The sequence below is a fragment of the Struthio camelus genome, chromosome 6 (assembly GCF_040807025.1).
Source record: "Struthio camelus isolate bStrCam1 chromosome 6, bStrCam1.hap1, whole genome shotgun sequence".
Lineage (NCBI taxonomy): Eukaryota > Metazoa > Chordata > Aves > Struthioniformes > Struthionidae > Struthio > Struthio camelus.
Window position 1 is genome coordinate 22,303,290 of NC_090947.1, and position 20,647 is coordinate 22,323,936.

General features: G+C 38.5%; 1 protein-coding gene across 3 annotated transcripts in view; it reads right to left on the minus strand.

Annotated features, from left to right (window-relative positions):
* RAPGEF4 (Rap guanine nucleotide exchange factor 4) overlaps positions 1–20,647 on the minus strand; it is a 164,602-nt gene that overhangs the window by 20,397 nt on the left and 123,558 nt on the right. For all 3 annotated transcript variants that reach the window (XM_068948582.1, XM_068948580.1, XM_009681750.2), the window contains 8 exons: positions 18,444–18,532; positions 15,930–16,008; positions 9,797–9,947; positions 7,181–7,269; positions 6,672–6,702; positions 6,370–6,448; positions 4,351–4,497; positions 3,018–3,115 (listed from right to left, as the gene is read on the minus strand). In XM_068948582.1, coding sequence (XP_068804683.1) covers positions 3,018–3,115; positions 4,351–4,497; positions 6,370–6,448; positions 6,672–6,702; positions 7,181–7,269; positions 9,797–9,947; positions 15,930–16,008; positions 18,444–18,532 — 763 coding nt within the window. The remainder of the gene's footprint in view (positions 1–3,017; positions 3,116–4,350; positions 4,498–6,369; positions 6,449–6,671; positions 6,703–7,180; positions 7,270–9,796; positions 9,948–15,929; positions 16,009–18,443; positions 18,533–20,647) is intronic.

The following is a 20,647-nucleotide window of genomic DNA, read 5'->3' on the forward strand; positions in this document are numbered from 1 at the left end:
AGAAATGCTAAACTACATGCTAGGAGCATTTCTTCCACAATGCTTCTAATTTTTACAGCATGACCACTTCTCTAAGCCTGTTTATAATAGTAAAACTGAAAATTGTTTTTAACTGCAGGCTGGCTTTAGGAAATGAGAAGCCCTGCACAAAATCAACATCCACTATGCACGGGGTGGTTCGTGAAATTCTGAAAGCTACTCAGAGGCACTGTGAGGAAAATATAACAGACTGTTCTCACTGTGTTATTTTTAGCATTGTTCTGAAATTTGAAGCCAAAAATAAATACTTCGATATGGTTAGTGCTCCCTAAAGCATATCTGTTTTTTTAGGAGCGTAGGTCGGTCCACAAAGCCTTTGTGATCAACTCTCTCATACAAAAATCTAGGCCACAAAGCACAAGCCAAATATTTTTGCAAATAATTGATTCTAACGATGAGAATTATTACATTTACCATACTTCAGAAATCTGTAGTGCTATCAAGTGATATAAAGTATATATATGCCTTATACTTTCCCTTTGTCAGTACATGGATGCACTATCAGCCATTTGTGATTACAAAACTCCCAGTTATACTAATGGAAATTATATGTATAGTCTTATGAGGAAAAAAATCTTTTAAAACATTCAGGCGTTATAACATCTTTGAAAGACATTTCCATACCACCCAATAAAAATGATGTGTTTCACAGTTTTGCATACCAGTAAATCTTAGATTAAAATGAGATTTAAAACATGGCTTGAGATTAAATCGCATTTGGAGCAATCTGTAGTACATATTGCGATCAAAGTGTTTGAGCCAGCTCTGCTAAAATACTAACAAACAACCTTCTTGCAAATTCAAATGCACGCTGAAATACCCTTTGGGAAAGCATAATCAAAGCTTCCTGTGAATCCACAGTTTAATTATTTTGTTTCCAGGAGAGGGCAGTAGAGTTCACTTACAAGTTTCTTGCACACTCTCTCATCGGGTCCTAGCTAGAACTACAGAATAGGTAATTGTCAACAGGCTCCTTTCTGAGTACAAACTGAACGGAGTCTGCATGACTAACAGACTGTATTTTCACACTGCAGCATCAAAAATGAGCTTATGAATGAATCTCCTTTTATGAAAGAGCATTATATTACCAATATAAAGAGGACTCACTGGATTAATACATCATCAAGTCACTTTCTCAAAAATACACAGTATATAGGAGCTTTATTTCTGTTTGAGCCCCTGATTTGTGCTCTAGGGAAAACTTGTATTTCAAATATCATCATAACACAAAATAATTAAAAAATAATTTGCAGTAAAGCACAGGAATCTTACAAGCTCCCTCTACAGTATTTCATATATGTACTTAAACTCAGTATTACCTAAGACTGCCATCAACCTTATAATGAATGGCCTGCAGATTCCTCTGTATTGCAATTTGTACAAGCACAAAAGTTTGTTTAGTTTAAGACAGAGTATAGCAGTCATTTGAGTGTAGAAAATCCTAATTTGTGGAAATTGTGGAAAGAGACTTTTCCACAAACTTAAAGAGTGTTTTTTCCCCCTATTTGGAGACAAACACAACATAACTGTTACCATAACAAACACATATTTTCCAAGCCTAGGAAAGAAGCGCTTAGATGTAAACTCATTGCATATTTGCAAATGCATCTGACCCAGAACAATTTTCACATGAGGATTGCCAAGTGTAATGTGAACAAATGTACGCACACAGGCAGCAGCTAGAAACTGCAATGTGAAAGGATTAAATGGGGAGGGGGGCAGGATTATGAGATTTTTCAAGTTGTTTGTATCTCCTTCAGAAAACTGCAACTGATGAGGGGGTGCATTCTGCTGTGCAGTGCTGAAAACCCCTTCAAGGTGCTGAGTATCCATCCCTAACTCCTATTGAAGTCAGTTCAGCTGATGCAAGTTAGCACATCACACCTCTGTATCTCAGAGCTCCCGTGGGAATACTCGATCCCTAGTAAATAGGCAGCACAGTGGAAAAGGCTCCCAAAGTCATGACAGTTTGCAGCCAAAGCTACGTCTACACAGACAATGCAGAGCCATGTAACAGTACCCAAGGCAGCTGCACTGATGCAACACCCCTGCTTTAGAGCAGCATACCCCATAAGGGTATCTACTTGGCAGGATTAATTAACTCTAAGGGAGCACGAGAATTTAATAAACTGAACAAGAGATATCTCTGCATGGAACTACAGTATGCTGTACTTGCATTCCCTGGCTACTAAATTGAAAGCAGCAGCAAAGCACAGATTTTACCATATCCATAAAAGAAATCAGGCATACATACTAAGTGGCTTGTTAAAAGCATACAGGAGGCTGAAACAAGGCTAGGAGTAATAGAGTTCATGCTGACATGACTTGGCAATGACATTTGTTTTTAATGAAATAAAAGGAACAAAAAGTACAGTCAAATCAAACTCTATAAAAGCAGACCCCATGGAGATTGCTAGAATTACTGTATAAACTCTAAGTACTTATGAACAATTTTTCTTAAGGAAAACCAGACGTCTAGCTGGAATATTTTCTGTGATTCTAGTTAGAATTATCTGAGATTTTGACACAGTATTTTGTGGAGGCTCAGAAAAAAAAATATTTTAAGGAATTTACTGTTGGAATCAAGACTCCAGAACACTTTAATTGATAACATCTATCTCCTAGAATATATCCCTGTGGCTATGGGAAGTAATTCTGTAATCAGAACTTCACTGCATGGCCTGGAGATAATATTTAGCTCTTCCTACATGCACAACGCCACAGAGAATGCTGGATGGATTTCTGCTCTAGTTTAGGAAATGATGACATTATCCTGTTTTTAACTTTAGGGCTCGTCCCATAGTGCTGTTACAAGCCCTTTGTTGTGAATGTTTCCACTAATTTTTCGCTAAAACATTGATGAGGCAAAAAAGGCCAAGAAACATTAGAGCTATTAGTGTTCAAATTAACTGAAAAGTTAGGTTACAAAGAGGTTCTTTAGCTTGCAGGAATTTTCTGAGAACTGTATACATACATACCAGTGAATCAAACTGATCACGTGGGCAGGCAAAGAGCCGTCCATTAACACTGAGAGTTGTAAACACTGAAACATCATGAGGTTTGAGCACGACCTTTTCTGTAAACATGAAACAAAAGCTTGTTTATTAAACGCATGTAGAATTTACAGCAGGATTGACCCAACAACTGCACAGATCAGCATTCTGACTATAACTTTTGCACAGTACACCAATGTCCAAGACACAAGTAGATGACAACAAGATCTTCTTTACTGAAGAAGTGTGACAACAGGCTCAGACCAAGCCAGCCTCCTACAGGACTGCATACAGAACTGGAATTCCAGTCCCAAACCGTACAGGCAAGCCAAGGAGCCTGTGCTGCCCTCTCTAGAAACTACCTGCAACAGTTCACCCATAGTCAAGGACTCCTTTCATTCTTCTCTGAGCTTGGAGAGCTTTTCTTACTAGAAAATTGTCTTGGAAGACACTAACTACCTAAGGAGATGCTGAAATGTAATTGCATTCAAATGTCATTACAGAAGTCCTAAAAAAAGAGGAGCACATCACAGGTAAAAAAAAGGATTATGAAGTAAGTTATGAAACAGCCTCTTCCAGCATGTGCTGGCTGTCAGCAAATCTGGCAACAAAAAATTGCTGCAACTGCGAAAAAGTAGAGCCGCCTGGTGTCAGTCCTCAGGAAGCACGCTGTTTTTGGCAAGCGTCATTGTTTGCAGAAATGCCTTCCAACACAGCTCTCATTAGCTCTGTGTGTGCCCACACGGTCATACGCAAGCAGAGAGCACTCAGGCAACACCACTTCTCCAGCAGAATCCACCTTGCAGTTACTCTCCCATTACCACAGCCTATACCTGACCCATTGCCAACACTGTCAGTGGGCTTGGCATTAGGATGCTCAGTGGTGGTTTGCTGGGACAGAGCCGCCAGAAGGGTACTCAGTGACCGCTCCCGATATATCAACACTGCAGTATTTTCTGCTATTGCCAATTCATATATCTACCCTGACATTATCTACGCATACCTCACATTTCTGTTGTTTAAAAGCTCATTTCTGTTGTTAAAAAGCTCTTACAAGTCTTACAGCGAAGGGAACTGGGGTAGCTCTGCTCTGTTACGTGCAGATACACCAGCTTCTCCATTTTCCCCATCTCCCATGTGAATGCCAATGTGTACCTGTACTGGGGGAAAGGACGTGCCTCTAAGAGAGAACCTATGTACTAGCTGAATACGCACGTAGCTAGAAAAGCCTTAACTAAATCAGCATTGCTTTTCACTCCCTCCTAACCTTCTGCTTCACTGTAAATGAGAAGTGTTTAAGATGATGCAAATACAGTACCTCCTCCTGAGCTCATCTTTACTAAGATGAGGCCTTCTCCAGAACCCAGCTTATCTGCTACTGCACTGATCACTTCCTTCACAGAGGAAGACACCGGCACCCGGATAGTTGTATAGGTTTGGTCTATGCAGTACACCTTAAACAGAACTAAAGACAAAAAAGATTGTGCTGTGTATGCCGCATATAACAACCAGATAGAGCTTACTGTACAAACTACTTTCACTTCAGTCACCATTGCTCAAAAATGAAAAAAATATAGCAACAATAAGTCACTACAGTTTTATTTGACAGCTCCCACTTCCTCAAATGTTCTACAATTTCTCTTACGTAAGTCTCTGATTTGCTAGATCTTTTAGTAAACTAGGAAGTATCAGTATTTCATTATTGCTACATTACTTATGGATGCCAATTTCATCTGTCATTTTGTTATGTCCCAGACATCATGATACTTTAAATAAATATTTCTTTTCAAGAATCAGGAAAACTAGCTGCAAACTCTCTTAAGTACAGGAAAATATTTTTCATATTTACAAAATAGATATGACAACAGAATTCTGGTCACAATCAGAACTTGAATTAAATTGGGATGCAACCTGTTTTTCACAAGCAAGTATATAATTGCTGAATCAAGAGTGTTGTAGACAATGAAGAAAAAGGCCCTATCAATAAGAATACGCTTGAGTGTCCAGTACAAATTGTCTCTTAGAGTAATATGTGAACCCAGGTCTCTGGAAGCCTAGAGAGCGATACGATAGTACATTAGCCTGCAGAAAGCAGGGCAGCCCAAAGTGACAGGAATTTAAGACAAAAGAAGTTAGCAAAACACTCCTTCAGCTCATTGTCAAGCCAAACAGCCCCTGGGGTTATATCTATCTGTGTGTTTTCGGTTTTTCATAAGCTTTCTGTTTTTCAGTTTGCTGCCTGCCCTATGAATGTGAAAGGCGCAGCCACGTGAAAGGAGCAGTTATTGCATGCCCATGCAGACATGAGATGAAGTACTTCCATGGCAGCAGCAGCTGTTTTGCTCTTTGGAGACCTAGGAGAAACCATGGTACAGACAGTGGGAGCTGCATCCATGGCAGGAGGTCTGCTGTTCATATGCGGATACCTCCAGCTTTTGAAATGGCTCTCTCCGTGGTTTGCTTCATGCCACCAGCTTTCTCAGATACATTACCCTGCATTTTGTTCCCTTATTTTTACCATGGTACACTAGCAAGAGCTGCTCTTTAATATCAAACACCTTGAAGCAGAGGCTATTTTCTGCAATGAAGAAGCACCAAAACGATTATGAGACTGGTCCCAGCAGTTGCAAAGAAATACCCAAATTTATGAGTTTTAATGTGCATGTATCTTTGATTACAAAGAGCAGATCTCATCACCACGGCTCAGGATTGTGTTGACAAAGTAATGCTTTTTCCTGCCTGAAGTAAAAAACAATGTGAAAAGCTAGTACAACTGAAAATGACAGTCTGCGGCTCTGCTGTAAATTTAACCTTGATCTCTTCACAAGAGTCCAAGAATAGCAATAGGACAAACCAGCAGATCACGCTTCCTAGGCTATGTGCCACAGGGCAGAGATCCAGCGCAGGCTTATCTGCTCCACTCGTATCTTGCAAAGGAGCGTTTCTGGTGAAACAGCTATATGTCCTAGCTCAAAACTATGGAGGAGAGAAGGACGGTCAAATATGATCTTCAGCATCAAATACTCATTGCACTGCACCTGAACGGACACTGTCCATGCTTGTTTTGTTCATTGTCTATTTTAAAGCTTTTTACTTTTTCCTCTGAGGAAGCACAGTGTTTTATAGCAAAAATAACTGATGGAAATGACCAGGAGTGTTTCAAAGCAATGATGAAGGAGAATGTTGGGTAAGGAAAAGCAGAGTTTGCTTCAGGCAAGGCTTGTAAACTGTAGGTACTCTCATTTATTTTTAGACCTTTTTTTTTTTTTTTTTTGCAGAGTGGCAAATTTACTGCAAATCCCAGGGGCTTGAGAAAACTTTGCAAATAGGAACTCACCGTCATCGCTGCCCCTGATAGGCTGGCGTTTCTGTGCTCTGTCATCACTCGTGTTAAACAGCTGCAGAAGAACTTTATGCTGCAAAATTAATCATCACAATTCAAGAAGAAACATTATGGGGTAGACCTGAATTGTAGTAAACACTGTATCAATGGCAGGAAAGAGGATAGCAATGCAGAGCTTGCCATTGTAATGTTAAAAGTTTGTTTTAAAATATCCACAATTACTAAAGAGAAGATGCTTACAGATTTGCTGTGCTAAAGGTTTTATTTTAGAAAATGGACAAATAAAGTTATCTTACCTTCTTTTGAGGTGCTTTAGGTTCTTCTGAACTACAGAGAGATTAAATATAAAATATATTATTAAATATCACCTGGAAGACTTTATCCACAAAATCACCTAAAGAACTGAAACCTCCTGCCAAACTACAGTATCAATGTATTCATGTTTGCTTATATTAAAAGAAGATTAGATAATATCATAGTAAATCTATGACCAAGGCAGGGAAAATACTATACGAAATCGATGCAAGCATGAAACAATCAGCCAGTTTGGTTTCAGTGGTGTATACATAATTTCTTATTCCTTCCGTAAACCCTTTTATGACAAGAGTTTGGCATCTGCAAGAATGATATTGAAAGAGAGTGTTGCAGACTCACATCCAAAAGAGCACGCATGCTAACATTGTCTTGTGTGACTGAATACCACTCTCAGAACTAATTTTTAATAGCTGTAAGTAACAAATTTTCCTCATCTATTTTTTGAGAAAAAGAGGGAGAAGGAGAAAGGAAAGAAGTAAAAACTGCTTACACTTGCTTTACAATTTTCTCTAGCTCTAGAAGTTGCTCCTTTAGTGCTGCAATCATTCTCGTATCATCTGATACAGACACATAAAATTCCTGTAAGTGACACAGAATAGTCTTTAAAGAACTATAGGAGTAAATGAACAGTAGATAGGATAGAGGACTATGAGGAAACATTTGATAGTTCAATGATTATAATGAATGATCATCTGAATAGGGGAACACATGTTGGGCCCAACCCCATACTACTTCTACTTGCTTATCTCCAGCTGATTTAAAGCAAGAGTTACATATGCAAAAGAGAAGCATAGACAAGGGAAGGTGGCGGACAAAAGTGCTTTCTTAGCTTACTGTATAACCACTGACTGTGCAAATACTGCATTTTCAGATTATCAAGGAGAAAGACTATAGAACTCACATATAATCTGGCATGATAGGCTTTTTTCTTTATCCACTGCTGTTGCAGTCAAGTAATTTTGTTTAAAATCAGTCTTTCTGTTATCACTACTACTAGAGTTAACCATGAAAATAATTGCATTGCTCTTTACTTTCTTAAAAAAAATCTGACTTTGATTATGCTTTCTAGTATCAGCCATTTCCTCTCTCATTTCTCTTAACATACCGTTTCCAATCAAAGCTTTGAGTTCCTCTCCTCCAGAACCATTCTTGCTCTTTCCCAGTCTGGCTTTCATCCCTTGTACTCCATTTTTCTCACTGAGGTATGTGCTGACCCTTTCTTAGAGGAAAACTCAGGACCACTGTACCACACACATCTTCTACGATGTGGAACACTTGAAACCTTTAATCATGTTTTTCCGCTTAAAATCTTATCCATGCTTGAACTCTGTGACCTTGTCCTCTCCTGTCTTCCTACCTCTTTGAGCTTGCCTTCAACACCTTCCTTCAGAGAATCAACTTCACTGAGCTCCAGATTTTGGGAACATTTATCTCCATCTAAGATTTATTTTCTTCTCCGTTTCTTGCACTTTAACACTGATTAATTGCTCTTGCCTGTGAAGATTAAACTACCATCTCTGTGGTGGCAACCAACATCTCTACCTTTGTATTCTGCCTCTGTTTAAAATAAAATTTACTGGACATCTCTCTAGATGTATTTAAATGTTAGCCAATACTCAGAACAGCTGGTGAATGCTCTTAAGCAATCCCTACCAAGCCATGCTGCTACCTAATTATTTGGACATTATTGAAATATAGCATGTTGTTTGGGCCTGTAATCTTGTATCATATTTAATTTGAACCTCTTCTAGGTCCTCACGTTTATGTCGTATCTAAGTTTCACAGACCCCTTCCACATAAGATCTCTAAAACACAGCCTTTCTAGTCTACCTTCAGAGCTAAGACTCAGGTTGAGCTCGTCATCGCCTTGCAACTCACTCACACAAACACCTTTCTCTCAGGCATGGACACTGCATTTTTCCTCATTCACATGCATTTGGAATGATGCTACAAAGATAATTTTCCTACCTCAACCATTCAGCATATTTCCCTTTTCTGCATCTGTCCTCTTCACCTTCTTCTCTACCACTTCTCATAGATGTCCCTTCACTTAGAAGGCTTTTCACAGTCTTTTTACGCCCCTTTTAGCGGATCACTTGCCATTGAGCTGTTGATTCTCAACTACTCCAATCCACTCCAGGATATCAGCTGCCACAGGCCACTTGTTAAATTTCCAAGCAAGTTTTATCATTATACCCCTTCAAACCCTATTTAAAACTCCTTCTGTCACACCTACATAAACCTGACCCAAAGAAGGATTTATGTGCTTGCAGCTAGTAATTTATTTTTAAAGTGTTAACAGCTGGTCTAATAAAAGACATTATCTGTGTCCAAAGTTTGTCTTTACGAAAAGTTTGCCCATGTGGGCTTGTTGTATGATAAACCTGTCCGTCATACTTAAGGCCCCTCTGTTAATTCTTGTCTTAGATTCATTTTTAAACTCTTTGAGGCAAGGACTTCTGCTCTGTCACATATGTGATTGTGGTTCGTTTACTTACTAGATAATAATAATGGCAATCATGATTTATATGGCGCTGACAGAGCATCTTAGAAACACAAAGACTTGCCACCTACCACAAACACCTTACACTCTTAATAGCAACTAATATCTGAGTAATCAGGCTGCTTTAAGGGATCAGGAGAGTACTAAAGGCAAAGATCTTAAGTTCCAACAGCTGCAGCACAGCTTCCATTTGAATGGAAATGATTTCTGGATTTGTACAGTAGCAATCCTCCAGCTCCTTCTCAGCACACCTCAAGCAGACATAAACACCACTTTAGTTCAACCTGTGAGGCCTTTGAACTATTTGCAAAGAGTGACTGAAAAAAGCAACTTCATATATTGCTATAGAGCAATCAACCCACGTGGTACTCTGAAAGGCGTCAGCAACTCCAGAAGGTATTTTTAGAGGCCCTGAAGTTGACAACAGTTCAACCATTGCTGTAGTGAGTAAGCTGCCTGCAGCTAAAACTGAGAAAACACAATTATGAGTTTGCACTCTGAAATGACCCGCTTTACTTCGTAACAGAATTCAGAGAATGAGAATTCAGCTTAACTTCCTTGCTAGATTCTTCTGAGCACAATAATACAACGATTCCTTCATACCTCCAAGAAGGCCATTGCTGCTTCATCTTCTTGTAGTAAATCTCCATATAAAGCAGCCCACTGCAGAACCAGTCGAATTACTCGCCTTTTATTATTGAGGGCATAATCCATTTTCTCCTGCTCTGTACCCTGAGAAGGCTGGGCATGGTAGGTGCCATGGTGTCAAGGAAAATGCTCAGTGATTGAAAATATCAGAACCAGTATGAATTCACCAATAACTGAATTTCAGTAAGCAATGTTCAGGGCCTTCAAACAAAACATTCCCGTATATATTTTTGATTTCTGATTGCTACTAGCATAAAGATTTGCAAACTTTTCCCATTTGTAGTAAAAAGTAAAAACAGAGTGAAGTCTCTAAAGAGGACAGGAATGATCATAATCCCACAGAAGAGACAATGCTGGTGGTTTTGGAATGAACCACCAGCACTATTCCTCTCATTTAGAGAAGTTACTGTAAACCAAGGTGAACCTCAGTCCCATTACAGTAGAAATACCTGGAAGTTTACAATCTAAACTGACTAGACAGACACAGGAAAAATAATAAATAAATTCTAAAATAGCCTCAATTTACAGATGAGGAAATTAGAAGTTTCCACTATACAAATTGTTTCACATTTGGGACACAAATTTTTGTGATAATTATTTTGTGACAGTAAGAAAAAAAGGGAAATAGCTCATTGATTTTTTTAACAGTGAAGCTAAAACATTACAAAAATATGCAAATTGCAAAAAGGCAAAAACCCCTCACATTTATTTAAAGTAAAAGAAAACAGGAAAAAAGTAAAGGCACAAATAAACTGCAAGCAGGCACTGTTTCTACAAGCCGAAAAGCACTTCCTGTTAGTATAGAACATCTCAGTCCTCTCACCAAAGCTATAATTTGAAAGCTCTGGCCACTTAAAAGATCTCCACTGACATCTCTATTAAATCAATGAAAAAACAGATTGAAGAGCTCAGCCTGGCCTTCGGACTCTCTTCTCAAGGAACAGAGGGAAGGTGCAAAAGAGTCACTGAACCAAGACTTTAGTTTAGTGAAACTGAGGCAAGTGCACTTCTAGTACAGCTCTAGTTCTGTAGAAATTAGTGGAAGTGAACACCAGGGCTAACTTAGCATCATTGGATATATCTACATGTTAGGAAATAATTTTTATGAAATAGTGTGGTAACTCCAATATGAGGCATAGCTTTAGAGGGTATACTATAAATGTTACTATATTTCATTTCCTGTGAGCTAAAGTGGCCTGCTATATAATGGCCTCTTTTAATCAGTTAGCATCAAGATTTGAGATGTGTGGCCTTGCAGACAAAAAGAAATGAATACAAGCATGTCCATGGAATTGGTAGGCTGAAAATTTGCTTTACCTTGTCGGGAGAAGCTTTATTTCAATTTGCAGATGAAGAGGAGGGAAGAGATAACGTGTTAGGAAAAATGTGTCCAAATGAAAGAAATAAAAGAGATTTACTGGCATATAATTTCCAGCAGATTCCATCTAACTCTATCCTGCTTTCTCTGCTGCAGATATGGTATGAGTGACTTCAGGTCTTGGCTATCCTGTGGTTTTCATACATTTGAGTCCTTCATTGCTCTTCTGGTTCCTACAGACAGCCAGAACCACCAGGGAGTGGAAAAGGTGTTTATAACCAGAGGCTTCTTCCCGAACTCTGAACTGCCTCCTATAACCAGAGGCAAAAGCAAGAGTTTTTTTTTTTTTATACAGGTCTATACCACTTCCCTCACAAGGACTTTATTCCCTGTCCCCACTATAGTATACATGCCAAGCTAGAATAGAAAACGACTGCCCACGAAGGTTTTCCTAGCTCTTAGAAAGCCCAGGATGGGCACTGAGCTGAGATAATTTCAGGCTTTAATTTATGCAAAAATAAACAAAAATGCCCAGCAAAAACAGGATCTGGCAACTTGTACACCTGCTTCTCACTGATCAGAGGTTAACAATACATACTTGAACTGTTTCCCAATAAACTGACTGAGTGTGAAGTAAGCACAGAATGCAGTGCAGTTACGTCTTCAACTCTTCTTCCTGCATACTGAAGTTCTCGTTCTGGGTTCTCATGAATAATAACACTCCCAATTACATAGGAACATTTTTTATTTAAATATTGACATTCTCTCACTCACAGCACAGTCCAGAATGCTTTCAAGCAATAGCTAAAGTAGCTCTAACTTAAGATTTTAAAATACTAATTAGAAAATTAAAATATTAATTAGAAACCAAAATGGTCTGAAGAGATCTGTAGTAGAAGCTTCTCATTTAGAATTATAACAAGATCTCACTTGTTTTTCTCTAGTAAGTGTTAACATAATCTATACAAATAAAATACAATGGGAAAAAGTATTTATTAAATCAGACTTTTCAAATGATCCTCCTTCCCAAACCCCCCTGCAGAGATTAGACATGGTACCAAGCTTACTGGGGCAGTCATTTGACTGACAAACTTTTAGAAATCTGCATTTTAATTTTGTTTAGAAAGCTTTACAATGACTAGGGAACTAAAATATGTCAGCACATTTATAAAAGCACATGAGTTAAAGGGTCATAAGAAGTAAATAATATATTGCAAGCTATGTGCTCTCATGTCCCAAGGAGCAAGTTTAATATTCTATGGAGTCATTTTTCTCATGCCACTTTTACCGTTTAAACACTATAATTATTTCATGTATTTTTACTTTCTTATTAACTGACTCACCACAGGCATTGCTAATTTTTCTGTATTTTTACTGCTCATTTATATTAATTGTTCTTTTATTAACACCATCATAGGGAAAGTCAGTGAAAGGTTCCCTAATTTTTATGGGATCTACAGGATGCAGATTCACTGCAGATCACAATCAGAAGTAAAATATCATGTATTCTTGCATTCTGTCATATAATTGTAAAACATGTATCAACACCAACATGGTTAGAATTCAATATATCCATTTCTAATTCTGTCTAGCATATGCTAGGAAATGAAGTTTATTCCTCCCTGTGAGGGAACATTTAACCATATCAGTCACTCTGCAAAATCAGTACCCATTACTGCAGTGGAACAGAAACTGTTTTGCTGGCCTAATGATAAAGGAGGTTCACAAAACATACATGAAATATTATATAGTTGTGCAAAAGTGGCTATTAAGGTCTAATGAATACATGTTTTCTTCTCTTCCTTATCTTAGCTTGTTTTTCCAACAGAAATATACCTGTCAGATGCTTACAACTACATTACACTGTTTACTGATGTTTCAGAATTGGGTGAAATCAAAAACAGCCTCTCTAGCTTTGCCAGCTTACTTCCACTTCCCTGTCATGCATGCCTCAAAGAGCAAGCTCAAAACTATCTGCAGAAGCCAGGGGTACTGTTTGTTTATGCAAAGGGAAAGGAGGGAGGGAGGGAGAGAGAGAGGAGAGACACTTAAAGAGCAAAACTAACATCATTTATAAAGCTCTTGGCTTTCCCAAAGTACTGAAGACAGACAAAATCAAAACAAAAACTCTGAATAACCCTGGTTTTGAAACATCTGGTCTCAAAAACATCTTGTGGCTTGATACTATTCCCATATGCAACATTTAATCAGTTTGTCTGATACATACATTCTCTCTCCCCTATACACAGGTACACACAGACAGCCTTTCCAGTGGGAGGGAACACCAAACTGGAGGGAACAAATGCCCATAAGGAAACATGCAAAAGGATTATCATCTACCATGAGCAACAGAGGAGTTTGTACGTGGAAAATATTTAGATAGTGCCCTTTAAATATGAACACTGGGAAAGCTGTTTACACATTTGCTCTATCCCAAGTTCACTTTTGGAGGTGTTACTTTGTTCCACTTTTTCTTGTGCATTTGTCCCGCCTCCCTCTAATAAACTGCAGCTCCGAGAATTTCTCTATTTCCATCTGGGTGAAGAAGAGAGGGAAACAGCGGCCTTTGTCGTATAACCCTGTATACAGGACATGTGCCTATTACATGATCCAGGAGATGGGAGTGTGTCCTTCGCTTCCCTATAAAAAAAAAAGGATCTAATTCTAATATTGCAGGATCCATTTACTTCAATGACCAAAAAAGAGTGGTGTGCCAAGGGATAGCCCAGCATAAGCACTGACTCCTGGGCAACCAGTAATGTTACTTAGCCCAAATAGTGCACCCATCCATTCCTCTTAGCCTTAAAGAACTTATGGATGACCAAACACTGCAGTACAGGAAGAGAAAAGCTAAATAATTTATACTCTGTACTATGCTTGAAAGCACTACAGTGGTCTAGTTCTACTAGTACTTGCACGCTGCCAGCTAAAATAGTATCCTAAGTGGGTGTAAGAACATAGACTTGTATTGATTCAAAATTGGGAGCTGGAGGAAAACAGTGTCTCTGACTGAATCACCTTTCTTCTTTTTCCATTTTAATTTCCTCACTGAGCATAACTAATCTCTCTCTAGTCTCACAGCACTGGCAAACAGGTTTTGTAGAGTGATTTTGCTCAAAAAAGATGAGTTTGGTTAGCAACCTTTCAACTTTAACAATAAATTTCAATGGTACAATCAACAGAACACAGTTTGACTTTCCATATTCAGAATGGACCAAATAAACAACAATGCAGCTCTACGGAAAGCTGACACTAAAGCAGTGGGATACCAGTTCCTTCCAATCCCCCTCCTCCTCTCTGAAAGAAATTAGCGCATGGCCTGCCACGACCCGCTTAAGTGGTGTATTGGTCTTAGTCTCCTCTCCAGGACAGATTTCATCATAACAGAATGTACAGATAAGTCACACTATCTTTTTGACCTTTAGAAAAGCTTTTTCCCTGTAAATAATGAGATACATTTTGTTTGTGTGCCTGATTTTCCCAGTTAGTGGGCACTAGGGCTATACTATTATAACTAGGGGTAGACAAGCCTCAGTATCAAATGGACTGAATCAATAATATGAACTAGATTAACCTGAAAAAAAGATAAGAAGCGCTGTCCCCTTTTCTCTTCTCAAAGGTGTCAGCAACAGCATTTCATAGTATCTCTGATATCTAAAACAATGTGTTTTTGGAAAATGTGCTTGTTGTAGAGGTGTATGAACAATTTTCTCTAGACCAGTCCTGTGGGTACAAAGGTTTTCAAAAAAATTATTGTTCTTGCTAGGAGTAACAGAAATGGATTCCTAAGCTTGCTAAGCAAAGGCATGATGCTCTATTTTGCAGTTTCAGGGGGTTAGCTTTCCCAGATGTCACTCGCCCTGCTGAGCTTCAAGGAAAGCACACTCTTTCACTCCAATTTGATTCTAAAAAAATAAATAGGGAATTGATGTTATTATTGTCCTGTCAGCATTCTATAAAACTGCAAACATAATATGTTTATTTTATGCTCCCAATCTGTTGATAGCTCCATGCCATCTAAACTCACTGTCCCAAAGGGAAACTCTTCAGTGCCCAGCAGCTCCCCAAACTGAATGACCTGCCAGAAATTGGCTGATGGTTATTTCCCAGACTTCTCCGTAAAACATGCCAGCAGTATGAGAATCCCCTTCAGCTCTTGATACTATCCACTATAAGTCTTCCTCTCCTAGGTATTCACACACAATTTAGGTTTCTCAAAGTGTTGCTTACCATTTGCTGTAGACCACTATTATAGATCATTATTATTTTTATTCCTAATTGCACTAAGGCAGTGTCTAGGAACTGCCTACCTGTAGTACTACTAATTCAGGCACTCTTTTGTTTGAGGCACTTTGCAGGTCCACTATAAAGTGGATCTTTGAAATGTGCAGAACGTAATGATCTTAGATGCTGTGATTCAGCAAAAATCAAGAAAGACAGAAAGAAGAAGGATATAAAAGGGGTATTCCAGCCTTTAATGTATTTTCACCTATCTAGTGGAAGGACAGTAGGTTTCTTTTCCTTGACAATAGCAATCAGCACAGGAAAGTTAACAATTTTCATGCTCCAGGATTGCATCTCATCACGGTCTGGGTATACACCACCCACTTTAGAGTTGTGGTCTATGGACAGACTGTTGGTCACACAGTGAGAACCTACCCACAAGACAGCCTGCATGAAACTTGATTTACATATGGAGAGAGAGAAGTTTCATTCTCATCATTGATAGGGAAAGCTTTAAAAGACGTAACTTCCAACACAAAAGGATATTGTGCCATCAAGGCTGGGCAGAGCTGACTATTTGGCATAAAAACACAGTGCATCATAATAAAATCATTTAAAACAGAATCTGTGAAAAGAAAAGAAAGAAAGCAGTGAATTAAGCTACTGCAAACAACTTGGGGACTGCAAGGATAATGCTTCTTGCATCATTTTAGAGAGCCAAAAGATCCTATTAGATACACACAATGATGAGGTCATTTTGCACTTTGTAGGCATTATTAACTATAAATATGGGGAATGTTTAAACATGAGATGAAATATTAAGCTTTTATTCTTGTCTGCATTGATTTTTCTGCAGTTATGTTATTGAGGAATTTGCCTGGGTCAATGGAGTCCTTGCTCTGACTGCAAGGCAGCAACGTTGCAGCTTTGATTCAACAAGCCTTACGTGTATGTGCTTAGCTGAAGTACAGTTTCATGTCATTCTAACTTCATTAGGCCCAGACAAAATACTGGGCCTAAATAAATACCCAAAATACCCAGAAAAAAAAGTTTGATACAGCAAAAAAAACCCGGCACAAAATATGTGGGTATACTTTTCCTACCTAAGTGTAGATATCTTAGGATTCCTAACAAGAATCAGGCCTGTCGTACCTGAGCACTTAAATGCTACTGGGTTGGGCATGAGAGAACTACAATACCAAGCAGCACATTCAGTATATACTATAAAGGAGAAGGCAAATCATTTAATTCTTTGCTGATTTCCTAGTAAGGAGCAAAAGACCTAAAAGAGGTAAAAGTACAGTCAAAGATCTGTTTTTATTTTGATTTTAAAATGTCACAGTGGCTACATTTACATTAAAATTGGTAGTATACAGATTGGTAGTATACTGTGAGATTTTATGTGGCAACAGAGAAAGCTCTTTCTTCCCTCAAAGTGATCTGTGGTTGCAGGGGTGTAAATCAGAGTTTGCATTATCTTTGTACTTGTGATGACAAGAAGGATTTATATCGCCCAGCTGTGGAGGCTGTCATAAGCTTGGAGACTTGGCAGTTAGAATGTTATTTTACTTGTAAACTATGCAATTTTTATATGGAATCATTGAGAAACGATAAACACAATACCCTGGGGTACTGTTTCTACAGTGCAGTTTTTCATATTGGAGAAACATTTAAAAGCCTTTTAAGTAAGGGATGTCAGATAAAATCTGGTGAGATAACTATACCATCCATATTACATCATTGCTTCCACTGTAATTCCCATTTGAGAATGTGAATTACACATTATTAACTGATGAAACCCAGTGCTCATAAGGTCTGCAGAAGGTTGGGGCTTTTTCTTTGCATGATATCCAGAACAACATGGATTTTAGCTGCTTTTGAATTGAGGGAATGCATAAACCACAAATTAGAATTTTCTGCTGTTTGAGCTTATACCTCTTAAAAAACACTTTGTTTGTGAAATGTGACATTTCACAACATTTCGTTCTATATGTATATAATCTTGCCACTGGATGTTTTGGGGAAAAGTTAGAAAATGCACAATACATACATAGTATGAATAGTAAACTTGCCACTATATATGTGCCGGCTTAAAGAACAATGTTCTGCTTTTAATCCTAATAATTAGGTATCTATAAAAACAATCATTTTTATTCTTAAAAATGGTTAAAACATAAGACGTAAAAGGGCTTCTGAAATCTTTTAATTCTTTCATCGTTTATGTGCTCACGGGTTTCTCCAATACTATGAGGTCAGTAACAGATTAACTGTGGATTATTTAAGAACACCTTTGAATATATACTTCTTAGACATCCGTAAAGTCAAAAAAAAGCTTGCTAAAGCAGTGACTAGTAGCTTAATAAAAAAGTCTGAGTCAATTTAGCATAATTAGGAGGATTATTTTCTGACTCTTTTTTTAAATTAAAATACTGATAATAAGTCAGAAAATACCTGCATCCTTAGATCTAAATTCTCTGTTAGTTCTCTGTTAGCCTATTCAGCACAGCTGCAGCCATGTGCATACTGGGGATTTGGCCTTTGGTGTGCAGAGTTCTTCTCTTTTGAGAAAGAATTCCTCTTTCCCTGCACATGGGAAAGTACTGCAAAAAAAGTAATCTATATGTACTGTGATATGGACATGAAAATTTCAGAAGACTTAGCCCTAGCATAACAGTGGTTGGAGGAATCAAGCTAGTTCACAGTATTATGTGACAGCCAGAACAACAAATATGAGGAACATCATCATCTGGTGGTAATGCATGTTCACCTCTGGTTTTATAGCTGTGCCTAATAAAAGTTATTACCAGTAGGCTGGCACCTTTTGAGATTTTGCTGTTTTACTCTGAACGGATACTCTAAATATAATAGGTTGGGGGAGAGGATTGTTATCTTTAATGCTGGGTTTCCTAAGCTTTCTCTGGGTTGTTTCAGAGCTTTGGATAGTTTTTATTCTGGGAAAAATGACCACTAGCTGCTTTCCAAAGTATCACACTGTAGTGTATCTCCAGCAAGACCATCTTATGCATTAATAATAACACAGTTTTTATCCCATAATGCTACCTGTTGCTTCATTTAAAGTTGCTTCAAGGCGCATAGTTTCTAGAAAGTGCTCTAAAATTTTCTCTGGGGTTCCTGACATCACAATATACCTGAGGGAGGGAAAGGAACAGTTAGTGTCTTACAGGCAAAATTGCTAATGAAGAAACAACTGGGTACCAGCAAGAGGATCCAAGATTGCTGAGTGCCAGAGGGCAAATACCTGCTCTGACCCAGATCTCTGTGTGGCTCAGGAAAAATATCACTCTCAGTCTTTGCTAGTGGTTTCCCACCTGTAAAATGGGAGCAATAACACTCTCCTCCCTACGCAGGGATTGTGAGATGACAGATGGCCACCTCCCCACACCAGTACTCCGGTATAACACCACTACAGTTCCACTGCAATCAGCAGAGCTGCACTGGTGTAAGCCTGGGGACATGCAATCAGAAACGCTTTTGTAGTGAGAATAAACGTTTCAGTAATTATAACATTTTTTAGTCATTAGAGGGTCTTAACAGAATAACTATGAACACGACATGGAACTGGTGTGTATCACTGTCAGAGCAACTGATTCAGCATCACTGATCAGGGCTGGTCTGAGAAGATGGGGACAGACCTATATACCACCCTACATCTTTAAATTTGTGTAATGCCTAAGATATCTGAGGCAAGTAAGTGTTTGCAAGTAGACAGACTTACTATTGTACCATTTCCAGTAGTAAATCTAGGGAGGTGAGAAAATTAGTGCAGTAGTCAGGTTACTGCCGCCTAATGTAGGAACACTGACAAGATTTTAAGTACCAGCAGAATACTACAGGATATTGCCACACTTGTCCTACTGTCTTTTTTCCTTCTTTCCAGATAGGATTTTTTAAAATCTTTCTCTCCATTCTTTCAATCTTTGCATCTTTTTTTTTTCTTTTTTTTTTTTTGGAATCCAAGTGATAAAGTACAAAACTTAAAAAAAAGGAAAAGAAAAAACCCCGAGAAGTGAAGATACTCTGCTCCTGCTGAGAAATAAGTGGTGGAGCTGAGCTCCTGGGAGCTCCTCCTCACTTTGAGCGCTGACCGTCACAGTTCTTTTACCTGCCAGCCCCTTTGGAAGAACTGTATTGATGTCCCAAGAACACAAACACTTGTTAAACCAGTGCACATTCTTGCAGAGATACTAACCAAGTATCTAAGTGAGTGAAGCAGAGAAACCACAGTTTGCTGTACTCTGAATATGAAAGTGAAAATGAACAGTGGAGTGACTTGCAGGGCTGCTGAATTTATCCTGAATAAGTGTGATCACCCATGAAGAGGAAGTTGGATCTTGGAGTGAGAACTTCAGAGCTAGGCCCTCGAAGCAAAACTGTCACTGTTTGAAAGCATGGCTCTGGGAATGGCGGCAGAAGAGGAGACAGTAAAATCCAAACTGCAGCTCAGAGGATTTGCTCCCAAAGTGAAGTGTTCCCCAAGTTTACGATGAAGGAAATGGGTTTCTTTCTTGGCTGACTGGATCTCTTGGGGAACAACTATGGGGTGCAGAACATTTCTCTAGTTCAAATCCCACTTATTTTTGAAAATATCATTTTCAAAACCAGTGAATTCACCTTGAAAGATTTAAAACAAAAAAAGTGCCAACACACTGTAATCAAAGTAATCTGACTGCTGAAAAGCATTCAGTGAACTTTCAGGGTATCTATCTTCCTCTTTTGCGTGGTTTGTGTCTATTTGTCACTGTAATTAGCAAAGTTCCCTTGCTAGCAGATTCACAGTACCCAAAAGCTGCCCAAACCCATAAAATATTTACAGAAAGGAAATTCTGAGCTCTCACTGCAAATATTCCTGGAATGTAAGCTCTAAAATACAGCCTAACCTAACCAGGGATTGTACATAGGTCTAGCTATTTTTATTATTCAAAACAGCTCAAATTCTGAAAAAGGAAATGTTAAATAATAGAAATAATGTTGGTGCAAAGAGCTTGCAAGGAAGGTGGTGTTTCAAACATATTTAAATGGAACTTTCACTTTTGAAAGCATGAAAAATGTATTAGACCCAAGAAAATGCACTTAAATCTAGGACCAAGCTGCTGTGTATAGCAGCTGCTGATGCAAATCCACTGGCTGCAGTCAAGTTTCACTCATTTAGACATTGAGGATTTCGCTCTAAAAGTGAATAATTTCCTGGGAGAATAGTGCATTTGTGTAATAGATCAAGCGAAAGATGAAATGGCAGTTTCTGA